The following is a 23,601-nucleotide window of genomic DNA, read 5'->3' as shown; positions in this document are numbered from 1 at the left end:
TGAATTTCAAAACCACCAATTCCATACCAACTCTTGCACCATGGGCCCCACAGAGAAAACCGTGGGCCACTCTTTCTGGTTTTGTGAAACCAATTGAAAACCAATCAAGACCATTTGTCCGTAAAAAATAACCAGACGCCCCTACACGTGATGGACCTGCAATACCAGGGACATCACTCATCACCTTGCATGCGTACACATCACGAATGGTCAAGCTCTGCAGGCCTACGGACAGCTACACCACGTGACCACTCGATCGTGCATTCATGTAGCTCCTCCACACATCTCGTCACGGTAGCTGTATCACGCTGTATCATGCCGACAACAACACCAACCAGACCCAAATACGGCTACACACACCAAGATCACCGGTGTAATTGCAGAAACCAGAACCACCACCAGCAACTGAGTTGGATACAAACCCAGCACCGGCAGAAACCACTAACCACGGCACGCTGGAGACGACCAGTGTGATTAGCATCCAGCAAACCTCTGGAATGAAACCAGACTACCCTTCACCGATGTGAACCAGACCCAAACCAGACCCATCTTCCTCACTATCTTAGCAACGACACCCACCGTCGGAGAAGGAGCAAACCCAGTAAACATGGTCATGGCAGAAGCCATGACAAGGGCAAGCTCCAAACCAACAAACCACCCAGAAAAGTACCATGAAGGACAGAGCTAGACCATCGGTGCTGAAGCAAACCGAATCCAGCACACCTTCGTAAGCATTTAACAATAAATCTCGACGTGACCCGTCACCCACCGGAAACACAGCTCACCCAGCACACGGACTGAACTAGCAACCAGCACATGGATAGAGAGGTCACCTGAGCTTACTGAATAACAGAGCAACACCCGGACATAGAAACCCCAACACCTTCAGCGACCCAAAACGTGGACACCCCAAACCAGCCATGAGAACAGCCGGATTGGGAACACAGAAATGTTGAACTTCCATGAAAACCGAACATTGATACAAAGATAGAGAGCAATAAAACTCCACACCTCACAGCCAGGGATAACACACCTGGAACGACAATCACTCACACTCATATAAATTAATATAGGAGCTAAACAAACTGGCCAGAACAGCACCAGGAAGCCATGACCACCGGGGGGAGCATTCTCTCTCTAGAATCTAGAGAGAGAAGCTCTGCTTTCTTCCCCTTACTTTTTTGCCTCGTATAATCCTGTTGACTAGGTCCACGCTTCTCCGTACGACGTCGCTTTGTCACCTGAAAACACAAACGTGAGCTGGCCGGCGGGTGTGTGCCGGAAATCTCTCCGATGCCTAAGTCAGAAAACTTGACAAATAGACAAAGCTCAATGTAATCAGGAAACAAAATTGTATGTTGTGTTATGTTACCTCCTCCAAGGTGATGCTTGTGAGCTTTTATAGGTTTCGAGTGGCACAATCCTAGTAGGACTGTTATTTCTCCATGCAGAGTCCTCCTAGGATTCATACTCCTAAAGGATAATGCTTATCCTTTTACACCCCCCACTGCTTAAACCAAGTGGGATGGTTCTAACTACGGCCGAACTACTATTTAACCGAAGTAAACTGACTAAGCTAAGCCACGAGGTAGGCCGAACTATCCTTAGTTCGGCTCTTCCTTTCATTCCTCATCTCGGTTCTCCCATGCATGAACCATGATATGTTGGGACCGAGCTACCGAGTAGCAAGGTCTTGACCGATCTATCCAGAATACGTCATGACCGGACTAACTCGGAGACCGGACTAACTCAAGTTGTCAAAACCGAAGTAACTTTACAATTCCTGAGCCGAAGTAACTTCTCCTATTTTGACCGAAGTAACTTTACTTCTCATGGGCCGGAGTAACTTCTCGGCCCATTTTACCTGGTCCTTCGTACTTTGGGGCCACAAAGTCCATTTCATAGCTCGGCCCAATTTTCACCAAAAATTACCCTCTCAATTGCCCCTTAATTCCATCTGCACGGCATGATTGGGATTACCTAGTGACCAGCCGAGCTAACGTCTATAAGCTTTTCCAACCGAACTAAAAAATCACTTAGCCTCTCCAACCGGGCTTATTTTACGTCGGCTCTACGCGTTCGGTCAAAACGTCTCTTCAATCACTGACTGTAACGCTTCACTTTCCAATGACACGTGGCAGGCTCTGATAGGCTGTGAGCTATTATCACGCCGCCCTCGTACCACGAAATTTTTGAACAGTCCCGCCCCTTTTATCCGTTTTTTCTCTCTCCTTTTTCACAAAACCATCCTTTCACTTTTGAATCATTTACTCTACTCCTTCCTTCTTCTCTCCCTTGTTCCTGAGCCCTGAGTTTGAGCTTGCTGTGTTCGCGCCCTCCATTACTGCTATTGCCTCCATCTTCTAACTTCTTCCTTTTTACTCTGGTAAGCAAATCTAACCTTCTTGCTTCGTTTGTTTTCATATTTTGCTTTTCATGTTTTTGCGAAACATGTTTGTCTATTTTCTGCTTTGCTTCTGTATTTTCATGAAAAAATCAGTAGAACTCATGTGTGTATGAATTATCCTGTAGAAAACCAGTCTTGGATCCAAAATCATGTAGCAACCGAACTAGGATACTGTTTGTCCTATATAGGTAGATCCCCTTAGACAATAACCGAACTAGAACTTGTAGAGATGAGTAGTTTCAGTAGGTTAACAACTCCTGAGTAACTCTAGCCGAGATAATCCCACCGAACAAAGTTTGACTTTAATAAATAAGGAACCTCGGTCTTCAACCGAGCTAAGCTTTTGGGGCTAAGCCAGCTTTCCTAGTTTCTAAACAAAACTCAGAAAGCTGCCCCTAGAGGCTCAACCGAAATAACAAAACTCCAATTTCAACCGATTTAGGCCTTTGGGGCTGAGCCAGCTTTCTTAGTTTTTTAGACCGAACTCAGAAAGCTGCCCCCTAGACTATGAACCGGTCTAACAAAATTGTATCCAAGGCCAGTATGCCGAGATGCCGCCAAGATTTGGCTCATAAGAACCTTGCTCAAACCGAGATACCAAGTATTTTGCTGAACCGAGATAGAACCCGTCCATAAAGCCGAAGTAGGACTTTTTAACGTCGCTTTTAATTTGTAGCACAGTCCAATGATCTGTGCTTAACCCCTTTGCTTTCTACTTTGCAGACTTAGGTTGCCCAGAGACTCCGTGCGCTCAACCGAGCTTCTGAGCGCAGCTCTTGCACCGACATAACTTATTCATAATTTATTCCTTAAATGGGGAAGTATAGGTACTTAGTAGACACTCCAGGCGGCTTAGCCGAATTTAGGAAGGACTATAACATACCTGATGATGTCCACTTGGTTTTGGCCGAAAAAGATGTCATTCCCTGGGATAACGAAGGCTTCGTCCCTTTTACCCTTCTATCCATAATAGAAACCGGACTACGGTTCCCAGTTCAACCGTTGATCTGTGAATTTCTTAGGCAGACTAGATTATGCCCTACCCAACTGTCCACCAACTCCTACCGTATCATTATGGGGATTGCCGAACTGAACCGCCAAGCCGGACTAAACCTTGGCCTAGCCGAAATTTTTCATCAATATTCCATTGGCTCCAAAGAGGATGGGTGGGTTTACTAGCTTAGAATACGTCGCCGCCGAGAAAAGATAATAAAGTATACACCGGACAAAGACCTAAATGACGACGACTTTTTCTGGGTCTCTGGGAACTTTGAGGATTTTCAAGCCCAAATTCCTGGCCGACCTATAAATTGGAAAAAAGGAGAGCCCGGTAATTTAACTTCGGTCTTCTTCCTTGCATTTTTTTTTATTTCGATTTGTTAGTGTATCAACCGAACTAACAGTTCTTCTTTTGCAGATTCTGCCCACCTTTATTCCTTATACGGTTATCCAAACCTTGCAACTTTGCGAGCCGTACTACGATATCCAGGACGTAGCTGGGCCAATTTGCTGCAATTCGAGCCGACCTACCGATATAGCGGTCGCCGGAAAGCCAGAGTAACTGACTTTCTTCTTGAAGACGCCTCAAAACCGGACCCCTCCTTGCCTGAGATCAGACTGATCCCACTGACAGCCGAAGAAGAGATGGCGAAAAGGAGCAGAGTCAGGGCACTTTTAACCGAGAAAACCAGGCCCGAAGTAACGCCACCCAGCCAGTCGCAACCTGCTGTTATGGCCCTCCCTTCTCAACAGCCATCCACTTCCCGCCGAACCAAGCGCGCCCGGACTGCTGAAACCGAACAAATTTTGGTTGATGAAGCAGAACCCGCACTTCCACCGAGCTTGCCACGGAGCCCCCAACCGGAACCTTCTGACCGAACTTTTTTTGGGTAAGTAAGTCATAAAATAAAGACAGTAAAATGTACAAGTTTACAAGGGGCATACCCCAGGTACGCCCTACAACAAATAATAGACAAACGAATACATCACAAAACTCCCACTAGACATCCTACAACATAAACATAACATAAAAAAAAACAGAACCCCACTTTGCCCATATATCCTTTTTGTCCCCAAGTAACCCCTATCATCAAAGATAATAGATGGAAACTTGGGGTGGATATATGGGCAAATAAACAAACACATACCATAGACGTATAAAGCATAACAGAAAACACACAATACAAATATATCCTTTCTGACCGAACTACCGGCAGCTGGGCCCCAAAACTCACTTTCAACGACCGAGACATCCGAGATACAGACTCGGTTGTTACTGAGAAAGACCACTTGTTGGCCATCAATCTGGCCAAGGGTGTGTGCCTCCCCAAAGACATGGAGCACCACCAAAAACAACTGAACACCGAACTAAAGGCCATCCGGTCAATGACAAAATCCATGATTCTAGTAAGTGACTTCGGTCGCCTCTCTGTCTACTTTTCTTTTTTCAACTTTTACTTCGGCTAAAGGGAAATCTTTGCTTTGTCAGGCCATTCAGAAAAACCAAATTACCCATCGGAAAGTGCTGGAGCTCAGGAAAGTAACAAGGCAAGCAGCGGCAGAAGCTGAGGCAAAAGCGGCCGAGCTGGAGGAGGCCAGAAAGGAAATGGCCGAGCTACGAGGTGAGATCGGCAGACTGACCGGACTGGTTAGTTCGGCCGAAGCCGAAAAACAGAAGGCTGCCATTGCTCTGAAAGACAAGTACCTGCGTGAGCTGGTAAAGCTTGAGAGGAAGAAGGATGCCGAAATATCCCAGGCGAAGGAGAGCGCAAAAGAAGCCGAAAAGAAAGGCTTTAAGGAGGCAGAGGATATATATGTCAAACAGTGTGGGGCGGCCAAGGATCTGTTCTTTAAGTGCGGCTGGAGGGGAGCCGTTGAGAAGCTCGGTCATGATCCACAGACCGAGGTTTTCAACCCTCCAGCCTACTTTATACCGAACTCCCTCATGGAATATGCAAATGCCATGCAGTAGCAGTTTCTTGAGGGCTCAGACTCTGATGAAGACTCGGCCCCTGAGGATACTCCGGTTGCGAATGTAGATCAAGTAGTTCGGTCGGAGCCCACGGTGGAAGATCTAACTATTGAGCAACCAGGAGAAACCGTGGTTCCGACCGAAACCACTCTTGCGACTGAAAACGTTCTTCCGCCTGAAACCGGTCTTCAAGTTGATGTCGACGCTGCCTTTGACGCCGAAATTGAAGATCTTTTTTCTTGATTTTGCATTTTTTCTCTTTTTTGTTACCTGTTATCTTTGTAACCGGGCTATGCCCCTCTTGTACTTGCTTTTCAATGAATGAAAATTTTGCTTAGACTCTTATTCCGGTTTTGATTCCAGTGCTTGCATTTGTAATGTTTTGAATGACAATTTTGTTTGAACTCTTATTCCGGTTTTAGCTGGTTAAACTATGCTTACCAACCAACCACTCCTTAGCCGATATATTTACTTCGGCTGAGGAGTATACAGAGTTTGTTTTGTAGCCAACCACTCTTCAGCCATACCCATACTTCGGCTGAAGAGTACCAAGAGTTGGCTTATTCCAGCCAACCACTCTTCAGCCGTACTCATACTTCGGCTGAAGAGTACTAAGAGTTGGTTTATTCCAGCCAACCACTCTTCAGCCATGCCCTTACTTCGGCTGAAGAGCAACAAGAGTTGGTTTATTCCAGCCAACCACTCTTCATCCATACCCTTACTTCGGCTGAAGAGTACTAAGAGTTGGTTTATTCCAGCCAACCACCCTTACTTCGGCTGAAGAGTACTAAGAGTTGGTTTATTCCAGCCAACCACTCTTCAGCCATACCCTTACTTCGGCTGAAGAGCAACAAGAGTTGGTTTATTCCAACCAACCACTCTTCAACCATACCCTTACTTCGGCTGAAGAGTACTAAGAGTTGGTTTATTCCAGCCAACCACTCTTCAGCCATACCCTTACTCCGGCTGAAGAGCAACAAAGAGTTGGTTTATTCCAGCCAACCTCTAAGTTAGTTTTTCCAGCCAACTTAGAATAGTGTTTGGTTATTCCGACCAAACGTCCTGTAGCCTTTATCCTGGGCTTAGGAAGGTGTTGGTTTAATCCAGCCAACCTCTAAGTTAGTTTTTCCAGCTAACTTAGAACAATGTTTGCAATGTACCTAATCTTTACTAAAGCTAACTTTTTCAGAGAACAACTTATGCTGAAAAGAATTGCTTGTTTTATTAAAGAAAAGAAAAAAATTACACATGTTTGTAAGAAAAAAAAAAGTTAAAAATAAAACAACTTGAGATTGGCCGTGTTCCATGGCCTAGGGATTGCTTTGCCGTCCTTGTCTTCTAGGTGGTATGCCCCTTTGCCTGCTAACCCAACCACTTTGTAAGGACCTTCCCAGTTTGGCCCCAACTTGCCATCTCCTAGAACCAAGGTGTTTCCCATTACTTTGCGCAGTACCCAATCGCCGATCTTGAATTGTCTTGGATGCACCTTTTTGTTGTATTTTCTAATTAACTCTCGTTGGTATGAAGCAATGTGTACCAGTGCCCTTTCTCTTCTTTCTTCTGCAAGGTCGAGTTCCAATGTTATGGCTTCTTCATTTAAGTCTGGATCAAAATTTTCGCTTCGGATTGTGGGGAGGCCAACTTCCAGTGGGATTACTACTTCTATTCCATAGGCTAAGGAGAATGGTGTCTCTCCTGTTGATCGTCGAGGTGTGGTGCGGTAAGCCCATAAAACATGAGGAAGTTCGTCTGCCCACTTGCCTTTTGCCTTCTCTAGTCTTTTCTTAAGTCCATCCAAGACGACTTTATTTGATGCTTCTGCTTGGCCATTTGCTTGAGGATATGCCGGTGTAGAATTGTAGAACTCTATCTTGTATTCTTCACAAAAGCTTCTGAAGATTCTGCCGTCGAACTGAGTGCCATTGTCTGAGATTAGGGCCTTTGGTATGCCAAATCGAGTGATGATGTTTTGCCAGACGAACTTCTTCACATCTTTTTCCTTGATCGATGCCAATGCTTCTGCTTCAACCCACTTTGTGAAGTAGTCTGTTGCCGCGAGAAAGAACTTCCTGCCGCCGAGTGCTGTTGGAAGTGGCCCTACTATGTCCAAGCCCCACATTACGAAAGGCCATGGGCTAGTCAATGGTAGGAGTTCTCTAGCTGGTTGATGTATTTGATGTGCGAATTTCTGGCATTTTTCACACTTTTTCACATATTTCTCTGAGTCTGCCTGCATATATGGCCACCAATAACCTTGCGAAATGGCCCTATAAGCTAGTGACCTTCCCCCTTGATGGCTTCCGCACACCCCTTCGTGTATTTCGAACAAGAATGCTTCCACTTTGCTGGGATGGACGCACTTTAGGTAAGGCCCTGAGAATGACTTCTTGTATAATGCCAAAGATGGAGATAGCCAAAATCGCTGCGACTTCGCTTGTATTCTGTTGGCTTCTTTTTTCTCTTCTGGTAGGATGCCGTCTTTAAGGAACAGGATGATGGGATCCATCCAAGAGGGGCCTAGTTCTGTGCAACATACTTCTTCTGCTTCGGGGTCTTCTATGCTTGGTCTAGGTAGGTAGTCGATTAGTAGTGGATGAGGTATGGAGGAGTCTGCCATTGAGGCGAAGCCTGCTAGTTCGTCTGCTCTGTTGTTTTCCTCCCTACCGATTTGCTCTATCCTCACTACTTCAAATTTCTTGATCTCTGTTCTGACCAACTCTTGGTACTTGGCCATCCTATCATCCTTCGCTTCATAGTCGCCAGAAATTTGATTTACCACCAGCTGTGAGTCGCTGTAAACCATTAGTTCGGTGGCCTTCATGTAGCATGCTGATTTGAGTCCTGTGAGAAGCGCTTCATACTCCGCTTCGTTGTTTGATGCTGGGAAGCCAAGGTTGATTGCTTGCTCTACAACCAGGCTGTCTGGGGAGATGAGGACTATGCCAAGCCCTGCACCATGCCGGTTGGATGCTCCATCCACAAAGAGCTTCCACATCTCTCCAACGAACAACTTCCAGCACGTGGAGGGGTCAGATGATGTCGTGGGGTCAAGAATGGTGTTTTCTTCAAGGTCCATGCTTGCTGTCTGCCCTTCGTCCTCTGATTGTACTGTTGGTGAGCCTTTGTTTGTCTCTTTCTTGTTGTCCTTAGTCTGGTCTGCCTTGGCATTTGATTGAGTACCTTCTACTAGGGGTTGCACTATTCCGGCATCAACTTTCGTCCCTAGTTCGGTTGTGTCAGTTAGGTCGACTGGGCAGATATGATGACTTCCAGGAGCAAACTCTGCGACGAAGTCTGCCAAAGATTGGGCTTTTATTGCGGTCCTGGGTTGGAACTTGATGTCGAATTGTCCCAACTCTACTGCCCACTTCAAAATTCGCCCAGAAAAGTTCACCCTTTCAAACAAAGCTTTTAGTGGGAAAGCTGTGAGGACGACTATGGTGTGGGCGTGAAAGTAGTGTGCCAATTTCCTGGAGGCCATCATCAAGGCTAATGCCAGTTTTTCCAGTGGCAAATACCTTGTTTCGGCTCCCAGCAATGTCTTGCTGACATAATAGATGGGCAAGTGTTGAATTCCTTGTGCACGAACCAACACTACGCTAACTGCGTGTTGAGAGACTGCCAGATACAAGAAGAGTTCTTCACCAGGTACGGGGGTAACGAGCAGTGGTGGGGAAGACATATACTCCTTCAAGCTTTCCAGAGCTTGGTCGCATTCTTCATCCCACTCAAACTTGGTTTTTAAGGCATGAAAAAATGGTCGTAGTCTGTCTGACGACTGCTTATGAACCGGTTGAGTGCAGCTGCCATGCCGGTGAGATGCTGCACTTCTTTTACTAAGTTTGGTCTCTCCAGATCTTGGATTGCCTTGATTTGAGAGGGGTCTGCCTCTATACCTCGGTTGGTCACGAGGAAGCCCAGGAATTTGCCAGATCCTACTCCGAATGCACACTTGGACGCATTGAGGCGCAACTTGTGCTTCTTCAGGATCTGGAACATCTCGCTTAGGTCCTTAAGATGGTCATTCTCATCCTTGCTTTTGACCACCATGTCGTCGATGTAAGCTTCCATTGTTCTGCCTAACAATGGTTCAAACATCTTGGTGACCATCCGTTGGAATGTCGCCCCTGCGTTCTTTAGGCCAAAGGGCATGACCTTGTAGCAGTATAATCCTCTTGGTGTTGTAAAGGATGTGACCTCCTGGTCTGGTTCATGCATGGCGATTTGGTGGTAGCCTCTGTATGCATCCAAAAAGCTAAGTCGATTATGCCCCGCCGTTAGGTCCACTAGTTGATCTATCCGCGGTAGAGGAAAGCTGTCTTTTGGGCATGCCTTGTTGATTGTTTTGTAGTCAACGCAGACTCGCCATTTGCCATTTTTCTTTGGCACTACGACTGTGTTGGAGATCCATCTTGGGTAGTGCACTTCTCTAATTGCTCCTGCCTCCAGCAGGTTGCCTACTTCTTCCGCCACTATTTCGGCGTGGTGGAGTGCCGATCTGCGTGTGCGCTGAATGACTGGTCTGGCGGATGGGTGGACATTGAGTTGGTGACTGATGAAGTTTGGATCAATGCTTGGCATGTCGTAGGGCGTCCAGGCAAACACTTCAATGTTGGAGGTCAAGAATTCCAAGACCTCTGATCTCTCAGTGCTGGACAACGATGAGCCAAGCAAGAAGAACTTATCCGGATTCTTCTCATCTATTTTTACCTCCACCAAGTCCTCCACTGCTTTTTGATCAGCCTCTTTGCCAACGTCCGCGAATAGTTCATTGCTTTCAGGTTCCTCCACCGAATGAACGTATCCTTTGGCAGCGCAGCTGCCGTTTACCGTGACGAAATATTGCTTTGACATGATCTGATCTCCATAAACTTCTTCAATTATTCCGGTGTCATTGGGGAACCGCATTACCTGGTGGTAGGATGACGCCACTGAACGCATGGCGTGCAGCCAGGTTCTGCCTAGGATGATGTTGTAAGTGCAGGGGACCTTCAATACCCAGAACTCCACTTGTTTTGTTACGCTTCCTGCTCTGACTGAAAGAATTATTTTGCCGACGGGCCACTCTGGCATGGAGTTGAATCCAATTAGGGGAGAGACTGCAGGCGCCAAGTCTTTGTCTTGTAGCTTCAGTTGTTTAAATGTGTCGTAGTACATGATCTCACATGAACTATCCTGGTCAATCAGAATCCGCTTGACGTCAAAATCCTTGACTCGGAGAGTGACGACCAGAGCATCATTGTGAGGACAGTATATTCGATCCAAGTCCTTATCCGAAAAGGACATGACGTTTGTTGCCTCTGTCTTTCCCTTCTTGATGGCAGGTTGGGCACTTAATGTCACGACCCGAACCCGCCCCCATGGGTTAAGGACGTAACCGGCCAGTAATCCTAAGATTACCTACGGCCTCAAACCAAACCAAGCGTATTTTAACAGAGTTAATGGGGGCCAAATGGAAGCAATTTAAAACTTTGTCCATAGAGCTGTGCTTACATGGCACATCAAAACAAACCATACATATGTACGTTAATAACTCACAACAGAAACATAGTGATATAGGTTCTGTACAGACAGGATCATCCAAAACTAAGTCAACCCATAAAAACTATAAGCAGACATATACAAAACTTCGCCAACCTGACAAAATGCAAATACACAACAAAAAGGCGAAGGCGGGTCTCATGCGTGAGACACAAGGGCTGACTCTCTCAAAACCTTAGTGGTTCCATACAGACTTCTCTGAGGCTGGGTCTGGACTTCTCTTGGCTCACCTACAAACACATGAATGAGCGTGAGCAAAAGCCCAGTGAATAATATCAAATCAAATACAGAAGTTACATAACGATGTAGATCAACATGTTCCAAACAGCCTTAGGCCCAATTCATATTTCCATTTAACAGATATATAACTATACGAAATTCAAACCAAGTGACTGTAGTTCTAAACATTCTGGCCCTTGGCCCATTTAAATTTCCATTCATGTCAAAACGGCCTTCGGCCCATTCATTTATGTCAAAACGGCCTTCGGCCCGTTCATTTATGTCAAAATGGCCTTCGGCCGATTCGTTTACGTCAAAACGGCCTTCGGCCCATACATTCGTGTCAAAACGGCCTTCGGCCCACTCATTCATGACAAAACGACCTTAGGTCCATTTATTTCTATCAAAACGACCTTCGGTCCATTTATTCATATCGAAACGACCTTCGGTCCATTCGTTCACGTCGAAACGACCTTAGGTCCATTCATATATGTCAAACGACCTTCGGTCCACTCATTCGTTTCAAAGCGGCCTTTGGCCCACTCATTCATTTCAAAACGGCCTTTGGCCCACTCATTCATTTCAAAACGGCCTTTGGCCCATTTATGCTTATCGAAACGACCTTGGGTCCATTTATGCGTTCATATCAGACTTACGTCCACAATCCCACAATCCCGGTTAGCAATTCATAAAGCTTCAAAGGGAGTAAACAATTGGACATTTACAAGCATTCAAATATCGATATTACTCACAGTGATCGGCTTGTGGATTTGCCCTGGAGCTTGACCCTACACGTTTCATGAACACAAAAGGGTCATTAACAGTTCAATCCGTTCTGTAATTCACATATTCCTCTTTAGGCTTTATTATTATCTCATTAACTCATTTACAATGCTTAACATATGCCTAAGAGTGCTTGCAAGTGAAAGAGAACGGAAAACAGAACACAAAATGCAAAAACATGATTTCAGAAAATAGGGTCCCCGCTCGAGCGTGGACCTTCCCGCTCGAGCGGACCCTTAGGTCTGCAAAAGTACTGGTTGCCTTCAATTCCAGCTCGAGCGTGAACTCGGCCGCTCGAGCGTACTGCCTTTCTACATAGCTCCTCGCTCGAGCGTCAACTTCCCCGCTCGAGCGGGAACCATGTCTGCAGAAAATGCTGGGAGCTCGATTTCTTCGCTTGAGCGTCACTCAACCCGCTCGAGCGTACATCAAAAATCTGGGTTTTCCAGATTGAGTTCTTGAGCTTCATCTCGACATTCAAAGGCTCTAAATGCATGATTTCGGCCCAAACTTCACATAATCATGTATTAACATGGTACAAACATAGAATTACAACATATTGAAGCTCAATTTCATAATTTATTTACATGCATGGCTCATTTTCCACCAACTCATTACCAATGTAACCATTTCATGCATTCAAAGCTCATATCTTCTCAATTTGTACATGCATGTGATGGATTAGCCATATTCTCAACTTAGATAACACAAATGGTGATCAAGACATGAGTTTCCTTTAATATTTCACATGGGTTATACACATTTGTGCTCAAACATGCAAATTTCAAAGTATTTCTTACATGCATGCACATATTAAGCTTCAATTCAACAACACAACTCAACTTCATTACAATCTTGTTCTTGATCATCAAGATAGCTTGGACATGCACAAAATTACAATTATAATCCAAGAATCACTCACCTAGGAGCTTGATCCTCACAATCTATGGTTAATTCTTGAGCTAGCCTTCAAGACTCCAAAGCTTCAAGAGCAAACTCAGATGATTTCCCCCTTTCTCTCTCAATTTCGGGTCTCTCACTCTCTCTAGAGAGTTTAATCAGCCAAAGCCACATAAGGGAAGGAATTGAGGGTGTAGTGCCCTTTTACATCAAACCTCACTATTCCAAAATAATAATAATAAACAATTGGGCACTAAATTATCAATTTAATCAACTTAATCTGACCCGAATCAATTTCTAATTAAATTTCACTGTAGGCTCTAAAAATTATGCCAACCACAATGGCGTAATCGATTTCGGGTTCTGTGGCCAATAAGGCCTTCAATTTAATTCCCGAAGCGGTAAAATCAAACAGATATTCCTACGGTGAACAGATAGAAATTCAAAATCACATATTTTCACATAATGGCATACAAAACCAGGCTAAACACATAACCATAAACAACTTAAGGACCAATTAGCATAATACAGAACAGGGATGTCACAGTCTTCCCCCCTTTAGGAAGTTTGGTCCTCCAAACTTAATTTACCTTTAGTCGAAACAATTCGGAACACTTTTCATTCAACGGTTCCAATCATTCTTAATAGTCATTCACTTAGTCTCAAAATCAAGCAACGCTTTATTCTCAGTCAATCATAGATTTACCCTTTTTCGCAATACAAGGCTTGTACGGTGCCATGCCAAAACTAGAGCGTGAGCTGTTGTTGGAAGCAAAGTTTTCCAACGATGGATAGATCTTTCCAACTCCCCTGAAAAATCTAATGCATATCTTTGGAGCGTTCCTCCCAAAAATCTAACAAGTTCTTTCTGATCATACATCAATTTGCAGATGGAAAACAGCGCCGAATCATAATTCAGTTTCGTAACAAATTCATAATTTGTCCAGATCATACACAGAAACCATAAGTCATGATTAAGTTTACGTGATACATCCATTGGCATTAACAGATCAGAACGGAACGGAATAGAACAAAACATATGCATGTGAGGTTACGAATAACCAGTTCCATAAAGGAACCTCCGGATCCGGGTAACATAACAGAACAGAAGCTGAGCCCCCATTGCCTCTTGAAGGCTTTTCAGAATTCAAACACATTTAGAATTTATGTCTAAACAATAGATACTGGGACTCCATGTAAACGAGCGATCTTATCGATGTAAACAGTGGCTAGTCTACAAGCATCATACAAAATTTTATAGGGAGAAATGGGCAACTTCAATAATTTACCTACAATAGCCCAAATGGGACTTATACCTTGGGTGCTCAAGGTAGCCCCACAACGAAATTCGTAGCCACATATTCCCATTTCCATTCCAAAATGGAGGGAGGTTGAAGTAGTCCCGCCACTATCTGAAATTCAACTTTGACCTGTTGGCACCGAAAAATATTTAGACATATTCACCAACTGCCCTCTTCAAGGTAGGTCACCAACTTATTTATTTCAACGTCAGCTATCTTTATCACAGAAGTTCGGTCTATTCCGTGTCACAAAAGTTCAATTCATTCTTCAATAATTCCCCAATTCACGATCTGATTCGGTATTTAGTCCAGTGACTCATCACAATTATCCAAGGTCAATTAAAAGTCTTCAGGAATATAAGGTGGATCCAGATACTGATTCCCGAAACAACAAAGGTAACATCGAAGTAATTACCCACACAATACACATAGTCCAGGCATCCCCATAATACTGATTGTAAAGTACAGTAACATCGAAACAGGCAATTTCTGACATAATACACGTGTTCTCAATTCATTCAACAGTTCACAGTTCACGATTCAGTTCAATATTCAATTCCCTGTTCTATCGAGTCTTTCCACATTATCTGATAGTCATCAAAAGCATAAGGCAATTCATATATAAACCTCCATAATGGCAAAGGTAGTATCAAAGGAGTCAATCACATGTTAAGCACAATTTACACATCCTCAGGGCCCCAATTACAGAATATAATGGCGCTGGGCAGGCGTTCACAAGGTGTACTGAATTCGCACACTTATGGATAATCAGGATTTTTCAAAGCTTCTTGGATGTCTATAACATCTGCATAATACCAAATGATGACATTCCGGACAAAACAAAGGAATAATCGTCTCGGAATCAAGCACACCCGTTCACAACCGTCGGTGGCCGACTCGAGATCGATTATTAGTCAAACCCACCCGTACGAAACCGTCGGTGGCAAAAGGTATCTCGATCAAAGGTGCTACATGGGCTTGACGTCCCCTAGCACGAAAGGACACCCCAAGAATGTCATCAAAACAAACATAATACCACTCACCGTAACCTGATCTTCCAAAATCCGACAACACTAAAGCAACCACTCTCTCATACACAACATATTCTGATCAGTCAAGGACAACTGTTCGGCACTACTTATAGTCAAATCAATCTGCCATCATCAGTCCCCATAGCATCAAACCAACCAGGATGGGACAATACACAAGCATCGTTCCTTAAGACACCCAATCACGGGATTCGTACAATTCAGTTCATCTATAACACATGTCCTCAATAGTTGAAGGTTGGTTCTCAATAGTGCTTATAGGTAGATCAATCTATTGATAGCCCACAAAAGGTCTTTCAAATAAGTCAAGCACTCCAAACGGATTCAAGTTTTGGGTCCATCAGTTTTCCTGCCAATAATAATCCGGTCATTTATTTATAGACAATTCTTAGCCCCCTTTTTACAAAATCAACTTAGATAGAGGTTCTTATCAATCAACCCAAGCAAAGGTCTTGTCAGATTAAATCAAACAAAGGTCCCGTCAAATTATATCCAATGAGGGTTCTATCGGGTCAATTCAGACAAAGGTTCTATTGGATCAAGTCAGATAGAAGTTTTCTCAAATAGGGTACATTTGATTCTGTAAAGCTCATTTCGTTTGTTTAGGCACATGGCTGACAGTTTCACAACTGCCCTAAATTTATCAGTATAGCAGCTCCCAAATAAGCCTAATATGCAAGAACATGGTGCACAGTAATACATTATACAAAGTTCCTCGGGTACACATAGTATGGGATTGTTACGCAAAAGTTCCAAATTAGTCACATTACCCAGTCAACTTTCTACCAATCAAAATATATGGTCTCACAATTATAGCGTTCATCATTTAGGGCGCTCAACTTGGTCACACGATTACAGAATCATAATTCCAATGGTTTAGTCATTGAAGGCGGTAACATAATAAATCACCCTGAGCATAGGTGTAGATATATATGTGCATGTGCAGAGTCAATCAATATCCCAAAACGTATTTCACAATTTTCCCAAGCGGGGCATATACCTCCAATGAATACAGTCTCGATCATGTGGGTCTAACCAATCTAGATACACATGCAGCAGATATGAAATATATGCCGATCCGAATCAAATAATATCCCAAGCGAAGATGTACAACCGTACTAATTCAGAATCAATCAACACATAAGCATTCATTTGTAAACAGTATAGATACCTGGGATAATGGTTACAACATTCTGAGTGCTTTCTGGGATGAGTGTGATTACTCCATCTTGAGTAGCAATTCCTACCACTAGTACGGATTTAGCCAAGGCAGAGGATTCATTCACGTTTCGTTCAATCCGGGGACAGTTCCTTGCCGTATAGTCCATTTTACCATATCTATAACGAGCCCCAGAAGTTTGATAACAAACTCCTCGGTGTTTCTCACACTGGTGGTGGCAAAGGTTCTTGCCGTAGCGGCAACTGACACCGCTGTCTCAAGATCTCTGCCAATTCTTGTACTACTCTTTCCGGACTATCAAGTCGGGCTGTGGAAGAACCTTCCAACCCGTATGCCCTTAATTTGCCCATACTCTACACAAATTCTTATCAAACTTTACCAAATACTGGGATGCCCAATACGAGATTTAAACACAAAATCACATGAGTACATTCGCACATAGGCACATTGTTATATTCTCCTTTCACATATCGTACGCAATTAATCACTTACATAACAGATAATTTCATATTTATCAAATATCGCATGCTGAACAATTACTAAGTAACTATATACTCAAATCATGTTCATGTTTCACATAGACACCCGTAAGCAGAATTGAATGCACATAGACAACTTTTCATGATGTGCATTATAACAAAACAAACTTATTGTACACATTAGTGTAACAATTTATATCTCATATTCGAATCATGTGTGGTACTTCTTTTAGCGTGACATATCATGTTGGTCAAGCATATCAACATATCTCACACATAGGCCACGGTATTATTTCCCCCGGGCGAGGGCCTGTGCCACGGTATTATTTCCCCCGGGCTAGGGCTTCATGACCATAAGCCACAGTATTATGTCCCCTGGGCGAGGGCCTCCGCTAAGGATACCACAATTATGTTCCAGGAAAATTTGGACAATCATTCGTACAAAACATAGCATTCCAGGGTACTTGTCATTTCATATCATTAACAAATATTTAAAGTTAAACATAGCTTTACGGAGTTCTTATTCACCGTCTGATTAAACTTGCATTATACAATATACAAAAGATTCTACAAATATGCATATACTAGAGAGTTATGGCACAGTCTTCCCCCCTATCCGAGTGCTCGATCGCTAATGCATGAGAAATGGCAAGTGAAGACCATATTTGCATATCTGCCATCATGTAAGAGGATCCGAATACGTGTCCGTGTGTTTAAACCCTAATGCATGAGAAATGGCAAGTAAGCATCATAATTACATATCTGCCATCATGCAAGAGGGTCCGAATAAGTGACCGAGTGTTCGAGCCCTAATGTATGAGAAATGCCTAATAAACACCATAATTACATATCTGCCATCATGCAAGAGGATCCGAAGACGTGTCCGCGCGTTTAAACCCTAATGCATGAGAAATGGCAAGTAAACACCATAATTACATATCTGTCATCATGCAAGAGGGTCCGAATAAGTATGCTAGTGTTCGAACGCTAATGCATGAGAAATGGCGAGTAAACATCATAATTACATATCTACCATCATACAAGAGGGTCCGAATAAGTGTCCAATTGTTTAAACCCTAATGCATTAGAAAATGGCAAGTAAACACCACAATTACATATCTGCCATCATGCAAGACGGTCTGCCATCATGCTAGCACTAAATTATCAATTTAATCAACTTAATCTGACCCGAATCAATTTCTAATTAAATTTCACTGTAGGCTCTAAAAATTATGCCAACCACAATGGCGTAATCGATTTCGGGTTCTGTGGCCAATAAGGCCTTCAATTTAATTCCCGAAGCGGTAAAATCAAACAGATATTCCTACGGTGAACAGATAGAAATTCAAAATCACATATTTTCACATAATGGCATACAAAACCAGGCTAAACACATAACCATAAACAACTTAAGGACCAATTAGCATAATACAGAACAGGGATGTCACAGTCTTCCCCCCTTTAGGAAGTTTGGTCCTCCAAACTTAATTTACCTTTAGTCGAAACAATTCGGAACACTTTTCATTCAACGGTTCCAATCATTCTTAATAGTCATTCACTTAGTCTCAAAATCAAGCAACGCTTTATTCTCAGTCAATCATAGATTTACCTTTTTCCGCAATACAAGGCTTGTACGATGCCATGCCAAAACTAGAGCGTGAGCTGTTGTTGGAAGCAAAGTTTTCCCACGATGGATAGATCTTTCCAACTCCCCTGAAAAATCTAATGCATATCTTTGGAGCATTCCTCCCAAAAATCTAACAAGTTCTTTCTGATCATACATCAATTTGCAGATGGAAAACAGCGCCGAATCATAATTCAGTTTCGTAACAAATTCATAATTTGTCCAGATCATACATAGAAACCATAAGTCATGATTTTTTTTTTTTTTTTGGGTAAGTAAGAAATAAATAAAACAAGAAAATTTACACGATTACAAGGGGCATACCCCAGGCCCTACGCCAAACTACAATGGCAACAACCAAACAAACAACTGGCACCAGAGAGGCAAGCCAACCACAAAAAAAACAAAGAACTCTAAACAGCCAGAGCAACTAAGCACAAAAGACTTGTTCAAGAACCATATCCCACAAACAGATAGGGAGCTTGCACAAGATCTACACTGTTACAAAGAAGCATCCGAACTAAGATAATACCAAGATCACCGTGAATACCAAAAAAAAAAAAACAGCCCTTATGATTAAGTTTATGTGATACATCCATTAGCATTAACAGATCAGAACGGAACGGAATAGAACAAAACATATGCATGTGAGGTTACGAATAACCAGTTCCATAAAGGAACCTCCGGATCCGGGTAACATAACAGAACAGAAGCTGAGCCCCCATTGCCTCTTGAAGGCTTTTCAGAATTCAAACACATTTAGAATTTATGTCTAAACAATAGATACTGGGACTCCATGTAAACGAGCGATCTTATCGATGTAAACAGTGGCTAGTCTACAAGCATCATACAAAATTTTATAGGGAGAAATGGGCAACTTCAATAATTTACCTACAATAGCCCAAATGGGACTTATACCTTGGGTGCTCAAGGTAGCCCCACAACGAAATTCGTAGCCACATATTCCCATTTCCATTCCAAAATGGAGGGAGGTTGAAGTAGTCCCGCCATTATCTGAAATTCAACTTTGACCTGTTGGCACCGAAAAATATTTAGACATATTCACCAACTGCCCTCTTCAAGGTAGGTCACCAACTTATTTATTTCAACGTCAGCTATCTTTATCACAGAAGTTCGGTCTATTCCGTGTCACAAAAGTTCAATTCATTCTTCAATAATTCCCCAATTCACGATCTGATTCGGTATTTAGTCCAGTGACTCATCACAATTATCCAAGGTCAATTAAAAGTCTTCAGGAATATAAGGTGGATCCAGATACTGATTCCCGAAACAACAAAGGTAACATCGAAGTAATTACCCACACAATACACATAGTCCAGGCATCCCCATAATACTGATTGTAAAGTACAGTAACATCGAAACAGGCAATTTCTGACATAATACACGTGTTCTCAATTCATTCAACAGTTCACAGTTCACGATTCAGTTCAATATTCAATTCCCTGTTCTATCGAGTCTTTCCACATTATCTGATAGTCATCAAAAGCATAAGGCAATTCATATATAAACCTCCATAATGGCAAAGGTAGTATCAAAGGAGTCAATCACATGTTAAGCACAATTTACACATCCTCAGGGCCCCAATTACAGAATATAATGGCGCTGGGCAGGCGTTCACAAGGTGTACTGAATTCGCACACTTATGGATAATCAGGATTTTTCAAAGCTTCTTGGATGTCTATAACATCTGCATAATACCAAATGATGACATTCCGGACAAAACAAAGGAATAATCGTCTCGGAATCAAGCACACCCGTTCACAACCGTCGGTGGCCGACTCGAGATCGATTATTAGTCAAACCCACCCGTACGAAACCGTCGGTGGCAAAAGGTATCTCGATCAAAGGTGCTACATGGGCTTGACGTCCCCTAGCACGAAAGGACACCCCAAGAATGTCATCAAAACAAACATAATACCACTCACCGTAACCTGATCTTCCAAAATCCGACAACACTAAAGCAACCACTCTCTCATACACAACATATTCTGATCAGTCAAGGACAACTGTTCGGCACTACTTATAGTCAAATCAATCTGCCATCATCAGTCCCCATAGCATCAAACCAACCAGGATGGGACAATACACAAGCATCGTTCCTTAAGACACCCAATCACGGGATTCGTACAATTCAGTTCATCTATAACACATGTCCTCAATAGTTGAAGGTTGGTTCTCAATAGTGCTTATAGGTAGATCAATCTATTGATAGCCCACAAAAGGTCTTTCAAATAAGTCAAGCACTCCAAACGGATTCAAGTTTTGGGTCCATCAGTTTTCCTGCCAATAATAATCCGGTCATTTATTTATAGACAATTCTTAGCCCCCTTTTTACAAAATCAACTTAGATAGAGGTTCTTATCAATCAACCCAAGCAAAGGTCTTGTCAGATTAAATCAAACAAAGGTCCCGTCAAATTATATCCAATGAGGGTTCTATCGGGTCAATTCAGACAAAGGTTCTATTGGATCAAGTCAGATAGAAGTTTTCTCAAATAGGGTACATTTGATTCTGTAAAGCTCATTTCGTTTGTTTAGGCACATGGCTGACAGTTTCACAACTGCCCTAAATTTATCAGTATAGCAGTTCCCAAATAAGCCTAATATGCAAGAACATGGTGCACAGTAATACATTATACAAAGTTCCTCGGGCACACATAGTATGGGATTGTTACGCAAAAGTTCCAAATTAGTCACATTACCCAGTCAACTTTCTACCAATCAAAATATATGGTCTCACAATTATAGCGTTCATCATTTAGGGCGCTCAACTTGGTCACACGATTACAGAATCATAATTCCAATGGTTTAGTCATTGAAGGCGGTAACATAATAAATCACCCTGAGCATAGGTGTAGATATATATGTGCATGTGCAGAGTCAATCAATATCCCAAAACGTATTTCACAATTTTCCCAAGCGGGGCATATACCTCCAATGAATACAGTCTCGATCATGTGGGTCTAACCAATCTAGATACACATGCAGCAGATATGAAATATATGCCGATCCGAATCAAATAATATCCCAAGCGAAGATGTACAACCGTACTAATTCAGAATCAATCAACACATAAGCATTCATTTGTAAACAGTATAGATACCTGGGATAATGGTTACAACATTCTGAGTGCTTTCTGGGATGAGTGTGATTACTCCATCTTGAGTAGCAATTCCTACCACTAGTACGGATTTAGCCAAGGCAGAGGATTCATTCACGTTTCGTTCAATCCGGGGACAGTTCCTTGCCGTATAGTCCATTTTACCATATCTATAACGAGCCCCAGAAGTTTGATAACAAACTCCTCGGTGTTTCTCACACTGGTGGTGGCAAAGGTTCTTGCCGTAGCGGCAACTGACACCGCTGTCTCAAGATCTCTGCCAATTCTTGTACTACTCTTTCCGGACTATCAAGTCGGGCTGTGGAAGAACCTTCCAACCCGTATGCCCTTAATTTGCCCATACTCTACACAAATTCTTATCAAACTTTACCAAATACTGGGATGCCCAATACGAGATTTAAACACAAAATCACATGAGTACATTCGCACATAGGCACATTGTTATATTCTCCTTTCACATATCGTACGCAATTAATCACTTACATAACAGATAATTTCATATTTATCAAATATCGCATGCTGAACAATTACTAAGTAACTATATACTCAAATCATGTTCATGTTTCACATAGACACCCGTAAGCAGAATTGAATGCACATAGACAACTTTTCATGATGTGCATTATAACAAAACAAACTTATTGTACACATTAGTGTAACAATTTATATCTCATATTCGAATCATGTGTGGTACTTCTTTTAGCGTGACATATCATGTTGGTCAAGCATATCAACATATCTCACACATAGGCCACGGTATTATTTCCCCCGGGCGCCTGTGCCACGGTATTATTTCCCCCGGGCTAGGGCTTCATGACCATAAGCCACAGTATTATGTCCCCTGGGCGAGGGCCTCCGCTAAGGATACCACAATTATGTTCCAGGAAAATTTGGACAATCATTCGTACAAAACATAGCATTCCAGGGTACTTGTCATTTCATATCATTAACAAATATTTAAAGTTAAACATAGCTTTACGGAGTTCTTATTCACCGTCTGATTAAACTTGCATTATACAATATACAAAAGATTCTACAAATATGCATATACTAGAGAGTTATGGCACAGTCTTCCCCCCTATCCGAGTGTTCGATCGCTAATGCATGAGAAATGGCAAGTGAAGACCATATTTACATATCTGCCATCATGTAAGAGGATCCGAATACGTGTCCGTGTGTTTAAACCCTAATGCATGAGAAATGGCAAGTAAGCATCATAATTACATATCTGCCATCATGCAAGAGGGTCCGAATAAGTGACCGAGTGTTCGAGCCCTAATGTATGAGAAATGCCTAATAAACACCATAATTACATATCTGCCATCATGCAAGAGGATCCGAAGACGTGTCCGCGCGTTTAAACCCTAATGCATGAGAAATGGCAAGTAAACACCATAATTACATATCTGTCATCATGCAAGAGGGTCCGAATAAGTATGCTAGTGTTCGAACGCTAATGCATGAGAAATGGCGAGTAAACATCATAATTACATATCTACCATCATACAAGAGGGTCCGAATAAGTGTCCAATTGTTTAAACCCTAATGCATTAGAAAATGGCAAGTAAACACCACAATTACATATCTGCCATCATGCAAGACGGTCTGCCATCATGCTAGCACTAAATTATCAATTTAATCAACTTAATCTGACCCGAATCAATTTCTAATTAAATTTCACTGTAGGCTCTAAAAATTATGCCAACCACAATGGCGTAATCGATTTCGGGTTCTGTGGCCAATAAGGCCTTCAATTTAATTCCCGAAGCGGTAAAATCAAACAGATATTCCTACGGTGAACAGATAGAAATTCAAAATCACATATTTTCACATAATGGCATACAAAACCAGGCTAAACACATAACCATAAACAACTTAAGGACCAATTAGCATAATACAGAACAGGGATGTCACAGTCTTCCCCCCTTTAGGAAGTTTGGTCCTCTAAACTTAATTTACCTTTAGTCGAAACAATTCGGAACACTTTTCATTCAACGGTTCCAATC

General features: G+C 42.6%; 1 protein-coding gene across 1 annotated transcript in view; it reads right to left on the bottom strand.

The window, feature by feature from the left end:
* Nucleotides 1-200: 200 nt before the first annotated feature.
* Nucleotides 201-23,601, bottom strand: part of LOC145802459 (uncharacterized) — a 43,379-nt gene continuing 19,978 nt past the window's right edge. The window contains exons 5-7 of the mRNA XM_082895181.1: nt 916-1,033; nt 505-639; nt 201-350 (exon numbers count right to left, since the gene is read on the bottom strand). Of these exons, the coding sequence (XP_082751307.1) occupies nt 201-350; nt 505-639; nt 916-1,033 (403 nt within the window). The remainder of the gene's footprint in view (nt 351-504; nt 640-915; nt 1,034-23,601) is intronic.

Source organism: Camellia sinensis, chromosome 11, assembly GCF_055761805.1.
Source record: "Camellia sinensis isolate YWXY chromosome 11, ASM5576180v1, whole genome shotgun sequence".
Classification (NCBI taxonomy): domain Eukaryota; kingdom Viridiplantae; phylum Streptophyta; class Magnoliopsida; order Ericales; family Theaceae; genus Camellia; species Camellia sinensis.
This window is presented reverse-complemented; position numbering and strand designations above follow the sequence as displayed.